Here is a 19942-nt window from a genome sequence, read left to right on the forward strand (position 1 = left end):
TTTGAAATAATGGTAAAAACAAAAGATCATAGCCTTTTGGAGATTTTTTTTTTTTAATCATTAAACCAGACAGGGTTGATTATGTATGAGATGAAAGCCAAATGAATGGAAAGGCTCTTATGCCCTAATTGCAATCATGATGTTTGCCATAGGTGCAGATGGGTATGACTTGGCAAACTTTCAGTTCTCTCTTTATGCAAAGAAAGATTAATATTCTTCATATATCACCAACAGTGCAAATAAAACCTTCCAGTTCTAAAATCAAAGCAGTATCTGGAAGATGAAACAGAAGGCTAGATCAAAAGAATTCAGTGTCAGAAAAGCAAAAAGAGGTGAGAATTTTAAAGTTCATTAATTTCTGGATTAAAAAAAAAAAAACAAATCAAATGTGTTGAATAAAGAAGTCAAAAAGTAACTCAGTTTCATGGGCAAGTGCAAATAAAGAAAACCACAACCACAACCAACCAAAACCAATCAGAGTGGTGTTCCTTGTAGGCCCTTTCTGAACATTGGTAGAAACTACTTTTTTAAATCTGTTTTCATGCTTGTCCAAAATCGTTAAGGGAAGGAAAAAAAAGCACTATATAAAAGAAGCTCCCTTGAGATTTCTAAAATTCATATCAAAACCTTCTAGGCAAGGGAACTTACCAGATTTGGTATCTGATCTTCCGTGATGGACCCAGAAGCAACTTCGGTTTATTTGGATTATTACTATGCTACAAGTTCAAACTCTGATGTCAAGGAGACACGCTCCTACATTCCTTACACATCTGTCTTCCTTCCTATCTTTTATACAGCTGTGTTCCTGACTGGAGTGTTGGGGAACCTCATCCTGATTGGTGCATTGTATTTCAAACGTGGTAGCCGACGATTAATCGACATCTTTATCATCAACCTGGCCACCTCTGACTTTATTTTCCTTGTCACTTTGCCTCTCTGGGTGGATAAGGAAGCATCTCTAGGACTGTGGAGGACGGGCTCCTTCCTGTGCAAAGGCAGCTCCTACATGATCTCAGTCAACATGCACTGCAGTGTCTTCTTGCTCACTTGCATGAGTGTTGACCGCTACCTGGCCATCATGTGTCCGGCTATATCCAGGAAATTCAGAAGGAGAGACTGTGCATATGGAGTCTGTACCTGTGTCTGGCTTGTCTCCTGCCTTCTGGGGTTGCCAACCGTTTTGTCCAGGGAGCTCACACTGATTGATGGTAAGCCATACTGTGCAGAGAAGACGGCTACTTCATTAAAATTGACATGGGCCCTGGTAGCCTTGATATTCACTTTTTTTGTCCCCTTGCTGAGCATTGTGACCTGCTACTGTTGCATCACAAGAAAGCTGTGTGCCCACTATCAGCAGTCCGGAAAGCATAACAAAAAGCTGAGGAAATCCATAAAGATCATCTTTATTGTCGTGGCAGTCTTTGTCTTCTCCTGGCTGCCCTTTAATACTTTTAAGCTCCTGGCCATTGTTTCTGGATTACAGCAGAAACCCCATTTTTCTTCAGCTCTTCTCCAGCAAGGCATGGAGGTGAGTGGGCCGTTGGCATTTGCCAACAGCTGTGTCAACCCCTTCATTTACTATGTCTTTGACAGCTACATTCGTAGGGCCATTGTGCACTGCCTGTGTCCTTGCCTGAAGAACTATGACTTTGGGAGCACCACTGAGACATCAGATAGTCACCTCACTAAGGCCCTTTCCAACTTAATTCACACAGAGGATTTTGTTAGGAAGAGGAAGAGGTCTGTGTCACTCTAAAATGAGCACATTTCAAGACTTGCCGGTGCTCATCAGGAGTAATTTTTGTCAACAGCAAAGAAGAAAAGTATTAAAATATTCATATTGCTTGATTAAATCCAAGGAAGAATTCATTTTTAAAATGAACACCAAAATACGTCACATACTGTGTTTTCAACTAAGGGACCTTATTTGAACCTTGTCAGTCAAGTCAATCAGGCAAAATTCAATTCTCATCTGTCCTTTGAACTCTTAGATAAAGGCTCCTGCTTGGACCAGTTGCTATCTTCATGACTATTAATGTACTTTACAGCCTTTTTTCTCAGGACCTTGATATTTCAGCCAGACCTCCCTTCATGTTGGGCTCAAATTGGATTACACTTAAAAGATTCTGCCCACTTTCATCAGTCAAGAAATGTGGTGGCCAGTGCAGGTAACAAGATATATACTACAACTGTTCTCTATAATTGATTGTCCCTGAGTTACTAAGATATTCTGGCCTCAGTCTTTAAAATTTGGTATAGTGATTCTTCATCATCTTCCAGTGTGGTCTATACTATGCCCACTCACAGAAACTTTGGACCAGCACAAAAATGTTCCTGAGGAAAAATCATTTTTAATTGCATTTATGATTCAGGGTTTTATCACTTGGTCTTCTAGAATATAGTAAAAGTAAGCATATTATCTTGTTAAAAATACAATTCATTATAATGCTCTAGTAACTTTTTAATGGGGTTGTGCTATGCTTTTTGTTTTCATTGCCTTTATAAGTTAGGATTTGACTTCACTTTAATTACATGTTTTTAATTGCCTGTTGTCTAGTCATCAAATGACAATGTTACTACTAATATAATTAAAGCTTGACAAATACGTGGTCCACCCCCATACAGATTATTATTTTGTATTTTAATTAAAATATTAGTGCTGCACATTCCCTATAGCATCATTTGCTTGATAAAATTTGAAGATGAAATCTAATAATACTGGAAGACAGGATGCTTCAAAGTGAAAAATCTGTGACAAAAATGTAATTATTTTTTTTATACACATTTTTTCCAAATCCCAAAATCTTCCTGAGTTCTTTACCTAATAAAATATTTACTGAGTCATTAGGTACCTATATTCCTTCTAAAGACTTTAAAAGGGAAACATGTAATTTTAAAAGAAAAGACTTTAGAGCAGCAAGCATACCATTGTAACCATCTTTTGAGTTAAAGAGAAAGTGGGTTGTTTTTACCCCACTGATGACCCAAATGAATTGCCATTTTATTTCTAAATATTGGTTTAGAAATAAGGAAAAACTTAAGAATCTTCTCAGAGATAGACAATTTAATTTTATCCCTTGTATTTCTCACATTAAGCAAAATCTCAAATATTGGACATCTTATATCATAACCTGCTTAGAAGTTGAAACAGTTATTGCTTTATTAGTTGTTACTTTTTAAACTTCTGTTAAACCTCTCTTACATAAGATATAATTTCTGTATATAAATATTCTTTTATAAGTGTTAATATTTAATACTGTCAGCATTAATACCAATATTTTAACAGCCTTTTAATAATTTATCATGATTATTAGAGAAAAGAGTATAAATCATAACAAGCAAAGCTTCTTGGAAAACTTCAAAATTGTATTTAAAATAATTGAATATATCTCCAAAAGTTAAACAAAAACCAAATATAAAAGGCAGTAGAAACACATTTCTTTAAAACAAATCAACCACAGCCCTATCACTAACCTTGAAAGTTATTGCCTTTGAGAAATATTCCTTTAAAAAATAACTCAATTAACCAACTACTTGTTGGAAAATTAGAAAACCTAGGTTAATAGTTTTAGCTTTGTTCTTAATGTTGGGGCATTGAGAAAGTCATTTTAATCTTTAATACCTAAATGTAACTGGGGGAATATTTATGTCTATAAAATTCTCAAAGATATTATAAGCTTAATAAATATAAACAAGATATTTTAAAATATTGAGTAAAAATTTACTATATATAGTAATTGAATTTCTGTTAATCAATGATTGAGTGATACTTAAAAATTTCTAGCATAGAATCTCAAGTGATGGTTAAATCACCCTCATTTAACATATATTGAGAATATGTCTTACTTTGATGCCTTTTATTTTTGCCAGAATAATCAAAATACACTCAAATAAAAACATGTTGTTAGATTTTGAATACTTTAAATAAATATGATAATAATATGCCTTAAGAAAATCTTAGTATATTTTATATTCATAATGTACCAATCGTGAAAGGAAAAATAGAAACAATTTCACAGATTGTATAACTTTGATAGAGAAAATTTTAAATCTTGACTGAGTTGGTATGTTATTGTGTCATATAAGAATACAGTATTCAAATTGTTATGAAATGCACTAATATTCTAGTAAGCATTAAAACTTTATTAAAAATTTTTAGTTACATGCCATTTTGTGTATTTTTAAAACCATATTATTTTCCAATGTTTAATATGAATTCAATTCATATACATATGTAGATACAGATACATGTAGAAACAGACATATATTTATAATTCAAGAATTTTATCTCAAACTGCTCCAAGGGCTAATTTGTCATAATTTAATGTCAGCATAGAAAAAATTAACACTCAGTGCCAAGAATTTTCAAAACATTAATCTGACATCCTAACATAATCATACCTTGCAGGTTACCTCCAAAGTTAGAAAAACAACAGAATAAAACTTATTAATCCAGAGGGAATGTGTAAGGAAAACACTACAAATTAACATTACATATTGTTATTTGCTTACACATTCTAAAGGTACTCCAGGACTTTAATGACAAATATAAAAGAATATAGTCATCTCTGAAGCATTTCTTAAGTAGTTTTTCTTTAATTTATCCCCCAAAACCCTCCATTAAGCCCTGGGTAAAGTGTTATCTGATAATTTTCAAATAAATATAATTAAGGCACACATGTCATAAGCATACATTTATCACATTTGGACCATAATGAAAGATTAAAACTAACCTGTTATTCCTTGGAGGCCTGTAATCTGTCTACACTAAGAAGTCAAAACCACGTGTGATGATGAACAAGTTATAATAATGATTTTGAAGGGAAGCTATGTGCGTGACTGAGAGTGATCTATTACTAGGGGTCATAAGTTAATTTTTAAATAGATGCAGAAATGCACAGCATGATGGTAAAGTGAGTAGAAGAAATCTTCCTCTATGATTCATCTTAACTCCTCAAATCACTCTCTATTCTCCTTAGCAATCTCAGAAGTGAAAAATGACTCGCTGAGTGTGCATGCCCCAGACAAGAGTAAGTCTCGGTTTTCCTACAGAGCTCATTCACAAAGCCAAGCAATACTAAAAGAATTACAGATTTACTTCTAAGTTCAGGTCACATGTTAAGGCTGTTAGCAACATGATGGCTCCAGTCTTGTTAGAAAGTGAGGTGACATCAGGGAAAAAATGCAAGATATTTGTGAAATATTTGCAACGTTTCTGGCTTCTGCAAATTCCCTTTTGCCTTCCACAGCGGCTGATGTGCAATGGATTTCCCCCTGCAGATACCTGTTCTTATTACAGTTTTTTCTTTAAGTTAACAGACTTTTATTAGTTCCAGGAGTAAGCAATAATGACTAGAATTTACATATAAGTGTGCAGGGATAAGCAACATTACCAGTGACCTAATTTTATATCACATTAATGTAAAAATATACTTTACATGAGTTACCCTCATCCCTCTTGTTATCTTTGTCATTTTCTTAATAGAGCTACATTTCCTCAATGAACTTGATAAATAAGGATTGCATCCTAAGATAAAACTACAACATTAAAAAGCAAAACCAACTTCTAGTTTGTGCTTCCAGTGTATTGGACTATTAATAAAGAGTCTTAGAACTTAGTAAAATATAAGCTCATATAAAATGTACATTTATTAGCCTAACACTGAGACAAAGCATTCTGTTAGTTCTGGAGACATTATTAAACTAAAAAATTCGTAGTTCATGTATCCAAATACCAAATCTCTAAGAGCCAAAGGTACTTTAAATACATTGAAACTTGTAGAGTTAGCTTTATCTAGTTGAGTTGTGGCTAAGTTACATGAAAGGCCCACTTAAAGGATTTATGATACAAGTTCATATTATGTTTATGATTCTTGGCATACCTAATAAAGAATGTCAACAGTCTGACATTACTTAGTGACTGTCTTATTTGCTAATTAAAAGTACTCAATAATCAACTAATTTCCTATCATTCCCATGTTAACAAGAATGTGGCTTCATCAGTGAACATTTCATATTTATCAACATTAATAGGAAATTAAACATTTTTATCTGAGTTCCTATCAATTCTGATTAGAAAGATTTCATTTCCATCTTACAGTCAGCTCACAGTAAAATAGAAATTGTTCTCCTTGCTGCATTTGTGATTTGTATCAATAAATGTACTCTGTATCATAATCTGTATCATAAGTTGCTCTTAATTATGTATCAGACAGGATATAAAAGGTGACAAATACTTCAGCAAGCAACTCTACTCTTTCACTTATAAAGACCCTCTGTATTTAATAACTGTAAATTGCAAAACCTTCACAAATCCCTAAATTTGCCAGTTCCAAGATAACATATGATCTACTCCATACAGATTTAGTAAAATATAAAATTTCAGAGCTACTGCCTGATGTATAGGAAATAAAAGTTGAATGGAGATATCAATCATAAGTGTTGGGTCTGACTCACTAGCTAAATGACTCATTCCTCTGCAAAGATTGGGTCAGTGGTTTGAATTTATGCTTTTTATGCTGTACACCTGTAATGTTCCTTGAAAACCGTTAAAGTCTCACACATTAAACTGAAATCAAAGTGTCATAATGCAGTGCATTATGACAGCCATAAGTTTGTTAAATTTCCTTATCATAACTAATAGATTTATATTGCAGTTACCTCACTAAAAACAACTTCCTTTCTTTTATACACATACATACACAAATACACACACATGCTATGTACAACCATAGCCAATAAGCTTGCATTGAATTTTGTTACTAATATTCAGACTAAAGTAAGTATGGTATTTTATATCCAGCCAGCAGAATACAGAATACAAAACAGAAAAAAGTAGCAAATAGAAAAAACAAAACAGTAACGTATAAATATAAACATATAATATTTGCCAAAAAAACACACAAATTGATTAAAATTTCCTACTCAAAGTTTAAACAAATACCCTGCAACAAATTTTGTCTATCTGTCATCCATCATTCATCCAGCATTTCATTGGATTCTAATATTTATAGAGGTAGAAGTTGTTTCTTCATGGTTTACAATTCACAAACTACTTGTTTATTTAAAGAATGAAGTACTGACACTAGAGAAGAGCCTAATATTTCAATAGAAAATTGCAAGTCTAATAACTTTCTTTAGTCTTTAACAGTGCTTAGGGGGAAGCCCATATTTAGCCCATATAGAAGTCATTTCATGTAACTGCCATTTCAGTAGGGTTATTTCCTAAATGCTGTTGCATTTCCTTGAAGAAGCATTCACTTTGGCATCCCCTGCTGAAAATACTGTCACTGTTCTTAAAATTTTTTTAGGTTCAATAGATCATTTCAAACACGAGTATGGATCTTAACAGCTTGTTTTATATTTATCTTAAATGACAAACTGAAAGATATATGTAAAGCAAAGTAGATAACTCTGCAAGAACCTTGCCCAGATACAGTGATTGATGAGATGCCTCTCATTAACCTCAGTTAGAGCAAAAGCAAAACTGACAACTCAGGTAGAGAAGTAGTAAATGAGAAATGAAACTTGGCCTGTGGTTTCATTTTTTAAATAAAAATACAGATTCAAAGTACTTGAAGGTCAATGGAAACTACCACTTTATTTCTAATGGAAAAGGTACTTATGAAATGCAGATCTGACTCTTGTACATTAATAAAAATAGTATAAAATCAGAAAAAATCGTGAGGAATTAAAAAAAAGTCAATGCAGAACACCATAATTTATGCAGTCTTTGGGATTTCAAATCATAATGATTTCATTTCTATAACTAAAACACCAAAAAATACTGTCAATAGACTTATGAAAATATTCATATAATAAATAATAAAAGATGGCCAAATTAAAATAACAAAATTCAATTTCTACTTATAAAATTGGAAAAAATGTGAATGGTAAATACTATTTGACTAGGATTGGTACTATAGAGTATGAGGAGGGATTGTTGAATGTCATTTGATTAATCTTTCTAAAGAAAATTTAGAAATCTGTATCAAAAGCAATTCCACTTCTAGAATTTTACACTAGACAATAAGAATGACACTGTGCAAAGATAATTGTATACACATTTTTATTGCAGCATTGTTTGTAAAAATAAAAAAGTGAAAACAACCTGAATATCCAGAATTGACTGAATAAGGTTCACATATATTCTTACAACTGAATATTTTGCATCCTTTAGAAACACTATACTATATACTGAAATGGAAAAAAAATTTCATAAAATTTAAATAAAATTGAGTTTTAAAAGTAGCCTTAAAAAACAGTTATCTACAGGATGTCACATGTGTGTGACTATTTCATTTATATAAGAATGTAAAAATACTGGAACCCTATTCACCAAAAACATTAACTTCATTCATCACTAGTGTAGACAGAGGTGATTTTCATTTTTACTTTTATTATTTCTTGTATTTTCCAAAAATAACATACATTATTTTTATATTAAGAAAAATAATCTAAAAAAGTTCATTTTTTAAGTGCAGTACACAAGACAAAAGTAGTAGCTAAAGTAAATTTTTTGTAAAACAAATTCTAAACAAATCCTCCCATTCTTCATTGGACTGTGCTTTTGGTCTGTGAGTTAACCTCAGCATGAGCTTGAGACCTGTCCTAATGATCTTTGGATTCTTTCTAGGAATGGCCTCTGTCACCTTTACAAGTACCTAATTGCTTAAGAACAAGCAACAGTTTGAGGACTGCTATGTATTTAAAGTTTTAAAATGATGGTGACCATTCTAACATTCATATAGTCTTTCATTTCTCCATGCTGTCCCTTTGTACATTGCATCCTAAGTATCAAGTCACCTGGTGCCATGTCTATCTACCAGTGAGGAGGAGAAGGCTACCCTAACCTTAGAGGTGTGGGAAGGGAAGGGAGCCCAGTCTTTACATTTAAATATCCATATCCTTGTTTGTTCCATATCAGACACTCAGGATTATTGAGCTAAACTAAATGTACTAGAGACATCACATCATTGGCTAAAATTAAAGTGAAGAATTCTTAACTGTTAAAAGTTTGTATTTCTGTTTCTTTATGTTGAATTTCTTTTGTTTCTGGTAATGTTGTTCTATGAGGGATAGAGAGTCTATTCCAATTCCACATCATTTAGAAACAATCTTACCACTCTCCTTCAACTTTTTAGATCATTCTAGCCATATTGTGATTTTTAAAAAATAGATGATGCGGTAACTTTCACTTGATTCCCATTCAGATCTTTCTCTATGTAATACTGATTTTTTTATTTAAATGAAATACTTTTCTGTATATAAATCCAAAAATAATCACTGTGCAGAAGTCAAAGTTGCCTCCAGATGTTACCAGACATCTTTCTTCAAACTCCAGGCCTATATTCCATACTAGGTAATATGTAACTTACATGACTGTGAACTTTTGAGAGGAAGTGAGAGGAATATTACGGAGTCAAATAATCTATTGGAAGATGAACTCCATAATGACTATGAAAACATTATAACCAGCTATATGGTCTTACTGGTGTTTGCTGAAAAGAGCAGAGAAAAAAAATTTTTGTACTGGGTATTGAACTGGCTTTGAAATAGCAATCCTCCTGTCTTAGCCTCCTGAGCTGCTAGGATATTATAGGCATGAGCCATTGTGCTCGGCAAGCAGAGAAAATTTTAGAAATTATATTTGACAACTATGTTGGATAAAAGCAATATAACCACATTTTTTAATTTAACTATCTAGTGCTATAGCAGAAAATGTTTTTAAAAAGTGATCAGTACTTATCCCTGTGACTTTCTTTCCTTAGAAGTTTCAATAGGTTTTTCAGCTATGTCAATTAACACATATGAGTATATACATACAACTAAGTCAGAAATCATATAGAATTATTTATAAAGAGGGAGGAAAAGGCTTAAGGTTCTACTGAGCCATGGTTTTTCTCGGAAGATAGGAGAAAATGATAACTATAGGCAAAATTTTCTTTCTTCAAAGGTCAACAGCTTTTCTTGGCTCAACAATTTTGATGACAAAGTACAGAAAAATCCACAAATATAGATCTGCGAATGTTTAAAATACTACATCACACCACAAATTCCAAATATCATAAATATTTTATCCACTTTTTTAGGTAGAATCAAATTGGAGATATGATATTCTTCCCTAAAGCCTATAATTCTTGCTGCCACAACACTGCCTTTGGGACTAATGAGCTGATTTGAGCCCAGTGGCAGGGTAGGACTGGAAAAAAAAAAAAAAAAATGGTGGGAGGTAGGAAATAGCATCATATTTTTGCTGATTTTCTATTTATTTTAGAGTAAAAGAAAATCTTACCCTGTGGTTTTTATATCTAAAGTTGTCTCTCTTTTTTTATGTTTTTTTTGTTTTGTTTTGCTTAGTTTTGTTTTTGTTTTTGCTTTACACAGTGCTGGTAGGGTTTCATACATGCTTGGCAATCACTCTGCTGATTTATAACTCTGGCCATGATTTTTGCATCTAGGTGACTAGCGAAACCAAGAGGCTTCTTAGGGAGTGTTAGAGCAGGTGGGTAGAACCCTGAAGAAAAATGCCCAGCCTGTGAGGACATCCAGCCCCATGGGACTTAGGTAAATGTGCCTGCTGCACATCTGCTCTATGGAGGGTGATCTTGCTAAGAGCAGCAGCTATGAATGGATCACTTCAGCCACTGGGCTGTCTTCAAGTGAATGAATGACCTCCATATAACTCGAATTTTCTTTTAACTATTTCTGTCATACCTCTCTGCTTTCCTTTAAGGTTAAAACAGGATTAGCGATTTTTAACAGTTAAATGGCTGTATATGCAAAACTCAGAAAGCAAGAAACAATAAGAAACCCCTCATACTGGTAAAAACAACGTATTTGAAAATGTCAATGTTGCGATCCAATTAAATTCAGACATACATTCAGTTAAATTTAACGTGCCAAATTTCAAATGGAAATTTGGTTCTCTGCATTTTAAAATGTGTAGCAACTGTTTATTCTTAGACAGACATATCACAATGTACATGCTAGATAGAATTAAAGGTTCATTTATATAAATTGTTACAAAATACAACACAAACTTGTTCTCAGAGGAATCGTTAAATGATCTGATTCAACCCACTATTTTTCAAATGAGAAAATGGAAATGAGTTTATTCAGAAGTCAAATCTTGTGGTGTTTGAAAAAGAAATGAGCTAACATTCATGGTTATGATGACAAAGGTTTGTTATAATGTTGACATGTGGCTGTTTGCACTGGTAATAGCCACGGCCATAAGTCCTCTGAGTGCCCCCATATAGTCATGGTCCTCTACTTTCCCTAGGAGCTCTTGGACCCTCAACATTAAGCAACTAAACAATTACCACATCCTAAATAAGAGCCCTTTAGGATTCAGGGTCCTGCACTGAGAGCTATGTCCTTCAGGATTGGTTGGTGCCTATAAGGTATACACAAACTATAGTTTTCTGTTGTCACCCCTGCATGCAGTCAATGACAAAAATTTAGATTTTTAGTTTTAGTGGACACTTGTTGGTTGACCTGGCACCCTTTCTCACACATTTTTTTTTCTAACAATAGTTAAGGACTCTCCAACCCTCACCCCCAGGATTATCTGTCTGCTTTCTTCCATGTAGCTCATATGTTTTGGTAAAAGTTGAACCTACTCTCTGCCCCAAGGCAAAGACTTGAAGAATTTCAGTCCCCCCATGCCCAGGGTAAGCATGTGATAAACCAATCAGGATGTTAGGAATGCAGAGTCGCATTGCTTTTTCTCCCACATGACCCACTGAAACCTGTAGCTTCCTCATTAACAACTGGGGATCCAGTCTTCAAGTTTACATTGTTGACAATGAAAAGAGCAGCCAAGAAAACAAAGCAACTAAAAACAGAAACCTGAGTCTTTGTTGGCACAGCTGAGCCTGTAGATCAACCAATCCAGAAGTCTTTCTCACACCTATGCCTTCCTAGAAACTTAAGTTAAATTTTTTATTTTGTTATTTAGGTCCACTTAAATTGAATTTTCTTTTACTTGAACCCTTCAGGGACCTAACTCCTACACTATCCCCCCCAGAAAAGTTTTATGAAGATTATCCAGTACAATCACTGTTATGCCACAAAGTTAGACACCAAATAAAATTTCCCAAAATATATTGTGAAGAGTACAAACTACAAGAGAAGTTAATAGTTATGGTCCTGGAGAAGAACCACTCAATAAACAAAGTTAAATATATATAGACTGGGATCATTTAACAAGAGGATTTGTGGAGTACTCAAAACAGAATTTTCATGGTTTATTCTTATCCAGGTCTTTTAAAATTTATTCAGTGGGTCAATTTTCCTCTAAAGAACTTGGAAGGTCAATTAGCTTTTCTGCTTACTCTTTGGAAAGAGTTTTGAAGTCACAAAACACAATGTCAATTCAGAAAATAAAGACCAACTTCTGTTCTTTCCTTCCCCTCATCATTCACCTACTCACAGCTGCTCAGGGAAAGGTGGAATGTGGATAAGGCTGCCAGATTAGTAAACAGAAATATAGGATGCTTAGATAAATTTGAATTTCAGATGAATAGAAAATTACTTTTTTTAATATGAGTATGTCCTAAAGATTGCTTGAGGCATACTTATGATAAGAAGTATGCATAATTAGTCTAAAGTTCAAATGTAAGTGATAATTTTTATTTGATCCAACAACCCTGGGTGAGGCAGGGAGAAAAGATAAGTGGATTTATAGTCCCTTACTTTGCTGTGTGACTTCATGTTCTTTGGGGCACGGCAGATAGTGAAGGTGACTCGTGTGGGACACTTGTAAGGGTTCTTTGAAAATTCATTTCATCACAGGAGAGGCATCAGTTTTCAAGATTGAGTGATACTTCAGATTGAGTGATACCTTACAAGCATCAAAAGGAGGTCCACCCTTCTTTAGCCTGGTAGACCTGTAGAGAGGTTCTACAACCAGTTATCACCCCCCACAACCCACCCTTTGTCCATGGGAAAAATGAGTCATCTTTGCTTCCATGAAGCAGTGAGCTCCTGCCTTAGTCACCAAGATGCTAAAGGACCAATTTTTCCATTAATACTTCCCAAGAGGAAATGAACTTGTCCTCATTGCTCCTGACATACTGGTAGCACACACCAACTCTCCAGGTAGTCCTACTGAAGCCCCTGGTTGCTGGGCTTGTTGTAGGATGTGCTAAGTTTTCCAAGTGAAAAAGGTTAGGACCCCATAGCACAGCTACTAGTAACTCCTGAGGAAATCTCACAAAACCCTTCTCTTTATTTTCTAAAGGAATACAAGAAATATGGAATATGTTCTCAGAAATTATGCTGTTTCTATCTACATGTTGTAATTTAGCAACCTACTTGGGAGCTTTGCATTTATTTTATCTTGAAGCCTAGTTGAAATTTCAATTTTAACATTCTGTTATATAGGTTTCTTTTCTGGGAAATTTCTCACAACTTTTAATATAGCATGACTAAAGCAAACCTGGAGGAGGCACTGAACTCATTTTCTAGGCTGACTGCCTAATGCATGACCTCTCCCCATGACTATTGACTTAGAATATCTCCTCCATTAAAAAAAAAAAAAATGAAAGGAATTTTAGGGGACTAGATTGTTGTGGGATTCCTGGTGAAACCACAGTTCTCAAAAAATTCCTGCAGTTTATAGAAACATTTTCCCCTTTTTGTATTCTTCTATTCATTCTACTAACACTCTCACAGAATTTGCTCCTTGGTTTTCCAAGTAGTGTCATGTGTCAAGTCCAAGATCCCTGGACAGCAGTATTAGACCAGGGAAATCAGGGCTATGGGTTTTATGAGATCTGGCACCCACAATAACCACCAGCTATGGAGCTTTGGTGAGGAACCTCTAGGAGACCTCATTTTCTTCTGTGTGATTAGAGAAAGCTGGACTACATGGTTTCAAATGACCTACCTTGAAAATTCTGTGACTTTGATTCTAAGTTTACAAGGGAGTTAGGGTATGAATGCTGCAATGAGCTTAAACATCAGGTTAGTTTAAGAATTAAAAGAACCCTTGCTGAAAGGATAGTAACATTAACAAAGGAAAGTAGAGAGCTTTGTGGTAGATTCCTGAGGAAAGTATTACAATATTAAATGATCTTACTTGGAAATAAAGAGAAAGACTTCCAACTACAGCAAGCAAAGCCATTTCTGGGCAATGTATACCACAGGGCAATCAGAGACTTGGTGTTACTCAGTGTAGCTGGCCCACTTTCTACATTCCACTTTCTACTAAGTTTGAGATCAAGACCTGTTAGGAATTGGGTGGTCCATTAATGGAATCTCAATCAATCCCTTCCTTTCTCTCTCTTTCTAAAATTCTTACTTCACACTGATAAATCTTCTTATAGTCTTTCATGATATTAGGTGATGTATCAAGATTCCAGGAGGAAACAACTCGTTTGCCAAAGTTTTGATAATTCAAGGGGGACTTTCTAATGGGTAATTATAAGTGACAGTGCAATGACCTGGGATTGGTAACAATGGAGGTTTTAGCTATATCAAAAGAGAGAGGGTTGGGGTTGTGGCTCAGTGGTAGAGTGCTTGCCTACCATGTATGAGGCACCAGATTCGATTCTCAGCACCACATATAAATAAATGAATAAAATAAAGATCTATCAACATTTTAAAAGAGAGAGAGAGAGGAGAGTAGAGAGAGAGCAATAAGAGAATAATTTCCAGCCTCTGAAAGAAGAGTGTGCAGTTCTTTGTACAGCTATCTCTAGAGAAGACTGACAGCTTGAAACAACCTCACAGAGAGGAGGGCATCAGGGGAATACCTGTGAAGCCAGTACAGGTATTTTGCAAACCTCTCAGCTCCTGCTAGTGGAAGTACTTCCTGAAGCATTATTCTTATGTCTCCAGTCTACTGAAAAGAGACACCAGAGGTAGGAAATTCTTCTGCCAATGCACATACCAAATAATGCTGATTTTCTGATGTGGGATAGGTGTGAGTGTAACACTAGTCTAAAATGATTCCCTAAATATATTCCTCTACCACAGATGAAGATATAGGGGGAAAAAGTGCTAAGACTTTGCTAGTTGTTCTTCTTGTAATTAAATACACGAGAGACTGATTTTTTTTCCCTCTGGATACATTTAGTGTGAATATACTTAACCCATGACCAAACTCCTAGATTTAAATCTGAAAGGAAGGCAGCTCTAGAGCCCTCTCCTACATGCCCAGCATCGTTTCAGAAGTCCACTGGGGCCAAACTGCCACACTCTTGCCATAAAGTTATTTCAATCTGAAAAGCTTTAATGGAGTCCTACTCTATCTAGGGTCTGTCTTCATTTAAAACTTTCAATTGGATCTATTCTCTTAATTACATTCAACCCAAAAGAATAAGGCAAATTTTTGGCAAGGTCTAACCAGATTAGCAAATATATAGCAAATTACTTCCACTTGTCATTTCTGTACTCGACAAAGGTGACTAATCAACTCAGGTGTGGACTAATCAACTTTTTCTAATTCCTGAGAATTGTAAATATGATTGTGCGCTTCTCAGTCACCAGATTCTCTGCTGGCAGAAGGAAAATTGGCCTCTGTCCTCCTCCCTCATTTAGTCCCTTCAGGTCTTCAAAAATGACACTAATATACACTATAAAAGCTTTGCTAGGGTCTGTTGCAATAAATCATAGTCACATAGTAATAGCTCATTCCCCTGTAATTATCTTTCTACCAGCATTACTAATAAACCATGTTTCTCTTTCTTATCTGCTCCTATTAATCTTGTAACATCCCTGTGTTAAGTAGTCCTAACTAATTAGCATTTGTTCTTCAGTGAAGCCATGCTACTTACTATAAACGCTTTGCCAAACAATATATCTCCTTACAGGTTTATTGTTCTTTACTTTCCAGTGAGACTGGTGTTCTGCTGGGGTAACAAGTAAATCTCATGGCAGTATATTCCACTTCCTTGTCTTTAAGACTAGACAAGTCTTAATTAAGTCTGTAATACCAACATTAGAAAAGAATTTTGTTGATGCTTAAGAGAGGTGCTTTTTAAATAATTTAAGATATTCAAAGCAAAACAAAACAAAACTTGCTGTATACAATATGTAACATCAGATGAGCTTCAAGGGTATTTAGATAAGGATGGGAGGGTGTCTTTTTCATTCATATAAACACACCCACGCCAAACACTAGCCAGGCACTGTTCTATGCATCGTACATGCTCTTCCTAAACTTTAGCAGCTCTCTGGTGGGCAATCAACCAGTCAGTCATATCAACCCTGGGCCAGTCTGAAATGGTAGGATTAGGGTCACTAGAACATACTTTGGGTCCAGTTTGACATTTCTTTAATATTGCAGTGTTTTTGCTGTGTATATTGACTTACTCTAATGTGTAACTATCAGGGTACCTTCAAACCCTTTGATTTGAGTGATTTCAAGGAATTGTTAGAGACAAAAAAAAAATAGACTCAATTCTTATCTCTTCACTTGGTTAAAGTTATATTTCTTTGAAAGACAAATGCTCCAACCAGAGTTGACTTTTTCTGATCTGTGTTACTGGACGAAACGAGTTTCTTGAATATCAAAGTTTCCTTTTCCACTACCTTGATCCACCCTCCTCATGCCCAGAGTTCCTATCTTCAGACCTTCACTTTATCCAAACTTACACACTACATTCTAAAGAACTAGGAGAAGTGCTCGCAGAACATGGTTAGCAGCCAACTACTCCAAAAGGCTATGGGTTTGCTTTCTTTCTAGAGGATACACATACATGAACAATAAACAAAAGCTCAAAAGAACCAAAATTCTTCTCCCTAATTCTATCACATGACTAACCATGTCCTTTGTAAGCAAGTGGTTATTCACAAAGCTGGTTTAAAAAGTAGTTTAAGTTTAGGTGTCAGATTTCTTTGGTCCCATATTTGCCTAATTCCTGCATGGATTACATCCATCCAAGTATTTAGAAAAGTACTTAGAAAGTATTTAGAAAAAAATACTGTGTTGTTTAAAATATAGAAAACAACAGAGGAGAAAACATGGCAGGGGTTATGAAAACAGTCACTGAAGCAAAGCTTATCTCAGGAAGAAGAGGAAATCAACAGTGCAGCTTAAACAAAAAGATCTTTCTAAAATTGTACTTGTTGACTAAAAGGTGACAGATAATCAGGAGAGCTAACACACCTGCCCTCTTCTACTTTTTCAAAATACCTGTCCTCACATAAAATTATAAGAAAACTTAAAGGGGAATCTCAGTTACCGTATCAGTTTTTATTCAAACTAAAATAATACATTGGCATTTCAAAAGGTTAAATGAAATCCAGCAAAGCCAAATAAGAGACCAGAGAAAAAAAGAGAAGGAAGCCAGATGCACGCCTGTATTTCTGGAAGAAGGGTTTAAGAAGGCTTTTTTGGAACCTCTTCACAGCGAAGGCTGAGGTTAGTGTGAGCATCGCGTGCCATTCTTGAAGGGTCTGGGGGATAGGACTCATTTGTTTATCATTTCTCATGAAAGCAAGAGGTGGCAGCCATCACTGGAGAGCAAGGGGTGATTTGCTGACTGATCTCGTTACTGAACTGAGGAAAGCAATCACACGCAAGTTTCAAAACCTCACCTGCTCCCAGAGAAGCCCAGCAGCTTCGTAGAAAATAGTTATTTCCACCCAAGAGGGCAGGTGGCAAATGAAAACACAGACACAGAGAAAAGAATAAACGCCTTTTCCCCAGACTATAACAGTGGTAACAAATGGTCATGGATTTTCCTAGTTCCCATCTTGCTCTTAACTGCACATTGCAAGTTACAACAGAATTAATCCCTGTCCTGTATTTTTAAAAATTCTTTTTCTAATGCATTCATTCCACTTTGAACTGTCCAAAGAACATTTTATAATTTACTACTTCTCAAACAGGTGCAATTTTAATAGAGTCCCCGGGGAGGGCAAGTGTCACATGCCCACCCAAGGGGTCGTTGGGTCTCAGGAAAACATACTCCAAAGCATGGCGCGATGGCATGCCACATATTCGGATCTGGAGAAGACTGAAAGATCCAGAAGCAACCTCACAACCAAGTTCTCTGACCTGCTTTTGCTCTCCTGTCTCTTACCCTCTTTCTCCCTCAAGGTATAGGAAGGGGCTTCTTTTGAAGTCCCCTCATTTGTTTAAGCACAGATCCTTCAACAAGGAACTCAATTGTCATAAGTCCCCTCCCCAGGAATTTCATCAACTGGATGCACTGACAGTATCACAAAAGTTGAGGCTGAAGGTACAGCATACTCAGACTCTGTCAAACTGTCATCACCCATTTTGACGACTCTGAGACAGCTTTTATTACCTGAAACACTTTTCTCTGTATGAAAATAAAATCTTTACTCACCGTGCATTTCCTCCCCTCATCCCCTGCATAACTTGTCCCCACCTGCCTGCAGAAGCCCCAATTCCTTACTCCTTTCTTTAGCTCAGCACGCTGTACAAACTTCATCAGCACTTCTTCCAGTCTCATGTTCCGTGGGGCTTCCATCAATATGCACATAATTAAAATGTTTTTTCTCCTGTTAGTCTGTCCACTGTTGGTTTAATTCACAGACTCAATTGTTGGACTGTCAGGGGTAAAGAGGAAATTTCTCCCTCTCAGAATTGAGGAATGAGTGGTGGAAACAATGATCCAAAGGAGGTAGCAGATGATAAATGCCTGGAGAGAATAAGGCATTTATTTCTTTACTGGAGCAGTCAGGCATCATTTTTGAGCTAAACTTCAGAGACAGACATTAATGCTGTTCCCTATAGATTTTGGAAGGAAAAACTAATAACTTTACTTGAGCATTCACTGGAGTGGGGAATAGAGAGACAGGTACATTTCTAAATAAGTATTTCTATTTCATCCTTAAAAAAGTCAGAAATAAATATTGTTCTCCAAGTTCTAGAAATGAGATGTTATCCCAATTTTTGAGACACCAAGATAATGGGAAAGCAGAGCAAAATTGATGGAATCCAGGCAGACTGACCCCTTTCCAGGCTGGAGTCTGCATGCTGCCAAAGCACATCTGTCTTGTGACTAATAACCAAAATGTGTGCAGTATTACAGTTAATGAAGCAAGTCCTCATATATCATCTCAACTTATGCCCATTAAAGCACTGAAAGGATGTTGTATCTTCAGCTTATTACTCAGGTAAGAAAGAGGAGTCCCAAGTAGTTCTCAAAATCACTCAGCCAGGAAGTGATGGAGCCACCACCAGAACTCATATCCTCAGCTCTTTCAGTTTTCCCCCCTACTCTCATGTCTGCTCCCCTTCTTTCCTCATGATCTATGGGAAAGCTGTAGGTACTGTAAGCTCTCACACCTACGTGCAACCTGAACCAGTACTTTTAGCCCATCAGCTTTACAGGGATCTTCCCTTAAAACACAAAGGCCCTTAGAAGTAGCCATTGACTCTTTAATTAGTCATTTGTACTTTTATAAAACAAAGAATCTGAGATGAGGGTTTTGTTATTGCTTATAATAAACTTTATTTTTTAGAGCAGTTTTTGGTTCATCACAAAACGGAGCAGAACATATGGAGGTTTCCTATAACCCCCTTGCTCCTTCACATAAATGGTCTCTCCATCATCATCCCCACCAGAGTAGGGGGGCAACTGATGTGCCTACACTGACATTTCAGTGTCACCCAGATTCCATAGTTCACTTTAGGGTTCATTCTATACTGTATATCCTATGGATTTTTGACAAATGTAAGATGATATGTATCCATGAACATAGTAGCATACAGTACAGTTTTAAAAATCCTTGTGCTCCACCTATTCATAACCCTCACCCTCTACAACAACTGATCTTTTTACTGTGAGATGAGTTATTAATGGGAGGTGAAAAATGAAAAATAGAACAACACATGCATGTACAGAAGATGAGAGTATTTAGTACCTAAGTCATGTGGGGAGATGTAGGTGGGGGAACTGAAGACCTAAAGAGAAACTAGCAACTTCATGAGTTAGAGACACACCTTTCTCCACCC

General features: G+C 35.6%; 1 protein-coding gene across 1 annotated transcript; it reads left to right on the plus strand.

The window, feature by feature from the left end:
• Nucleotides 1–633: 633 nt before the first annotated feature.
• On the plus strand, nt 634–4122 carry GPR15 (G protein-coupled receptor 15). Its single transcript, XM_079101556.1, has one exon. The coding sequence runs from the start codon at nt 674–676 to the stop codon at nt 1754–1756; it is 1083 nt and encodes a 360-aa protein (XP_078957682.1). The 5' UTR covers nt 634–673; the 3' UTR covers nt 1757–4122.
• The last annotated feature ends 15820 nt before the right edge of the window (nt 4123–19942 follow it).

This window comes from Sciurus vulgaris, assembly GCF_902686455.1.
Source record: "Sciurus vulgaris genome assembly, chromosome: 10".
Lineage (NCBI taxonomy): Eukaryota > Metazoa > Chordata > Mammalia > Rodentia > Sciuridae > Sciurus > Sciurus vulgaris.

Excerpts from the sequence above, each read along its gene's own strand:
- GPR15 (XM_079101556.1), top strand. The coding sequence starts at position 674 with ATGGACCCAGAAGCAACTTCGGTTTATTTGGATTATTACTATGCTACA.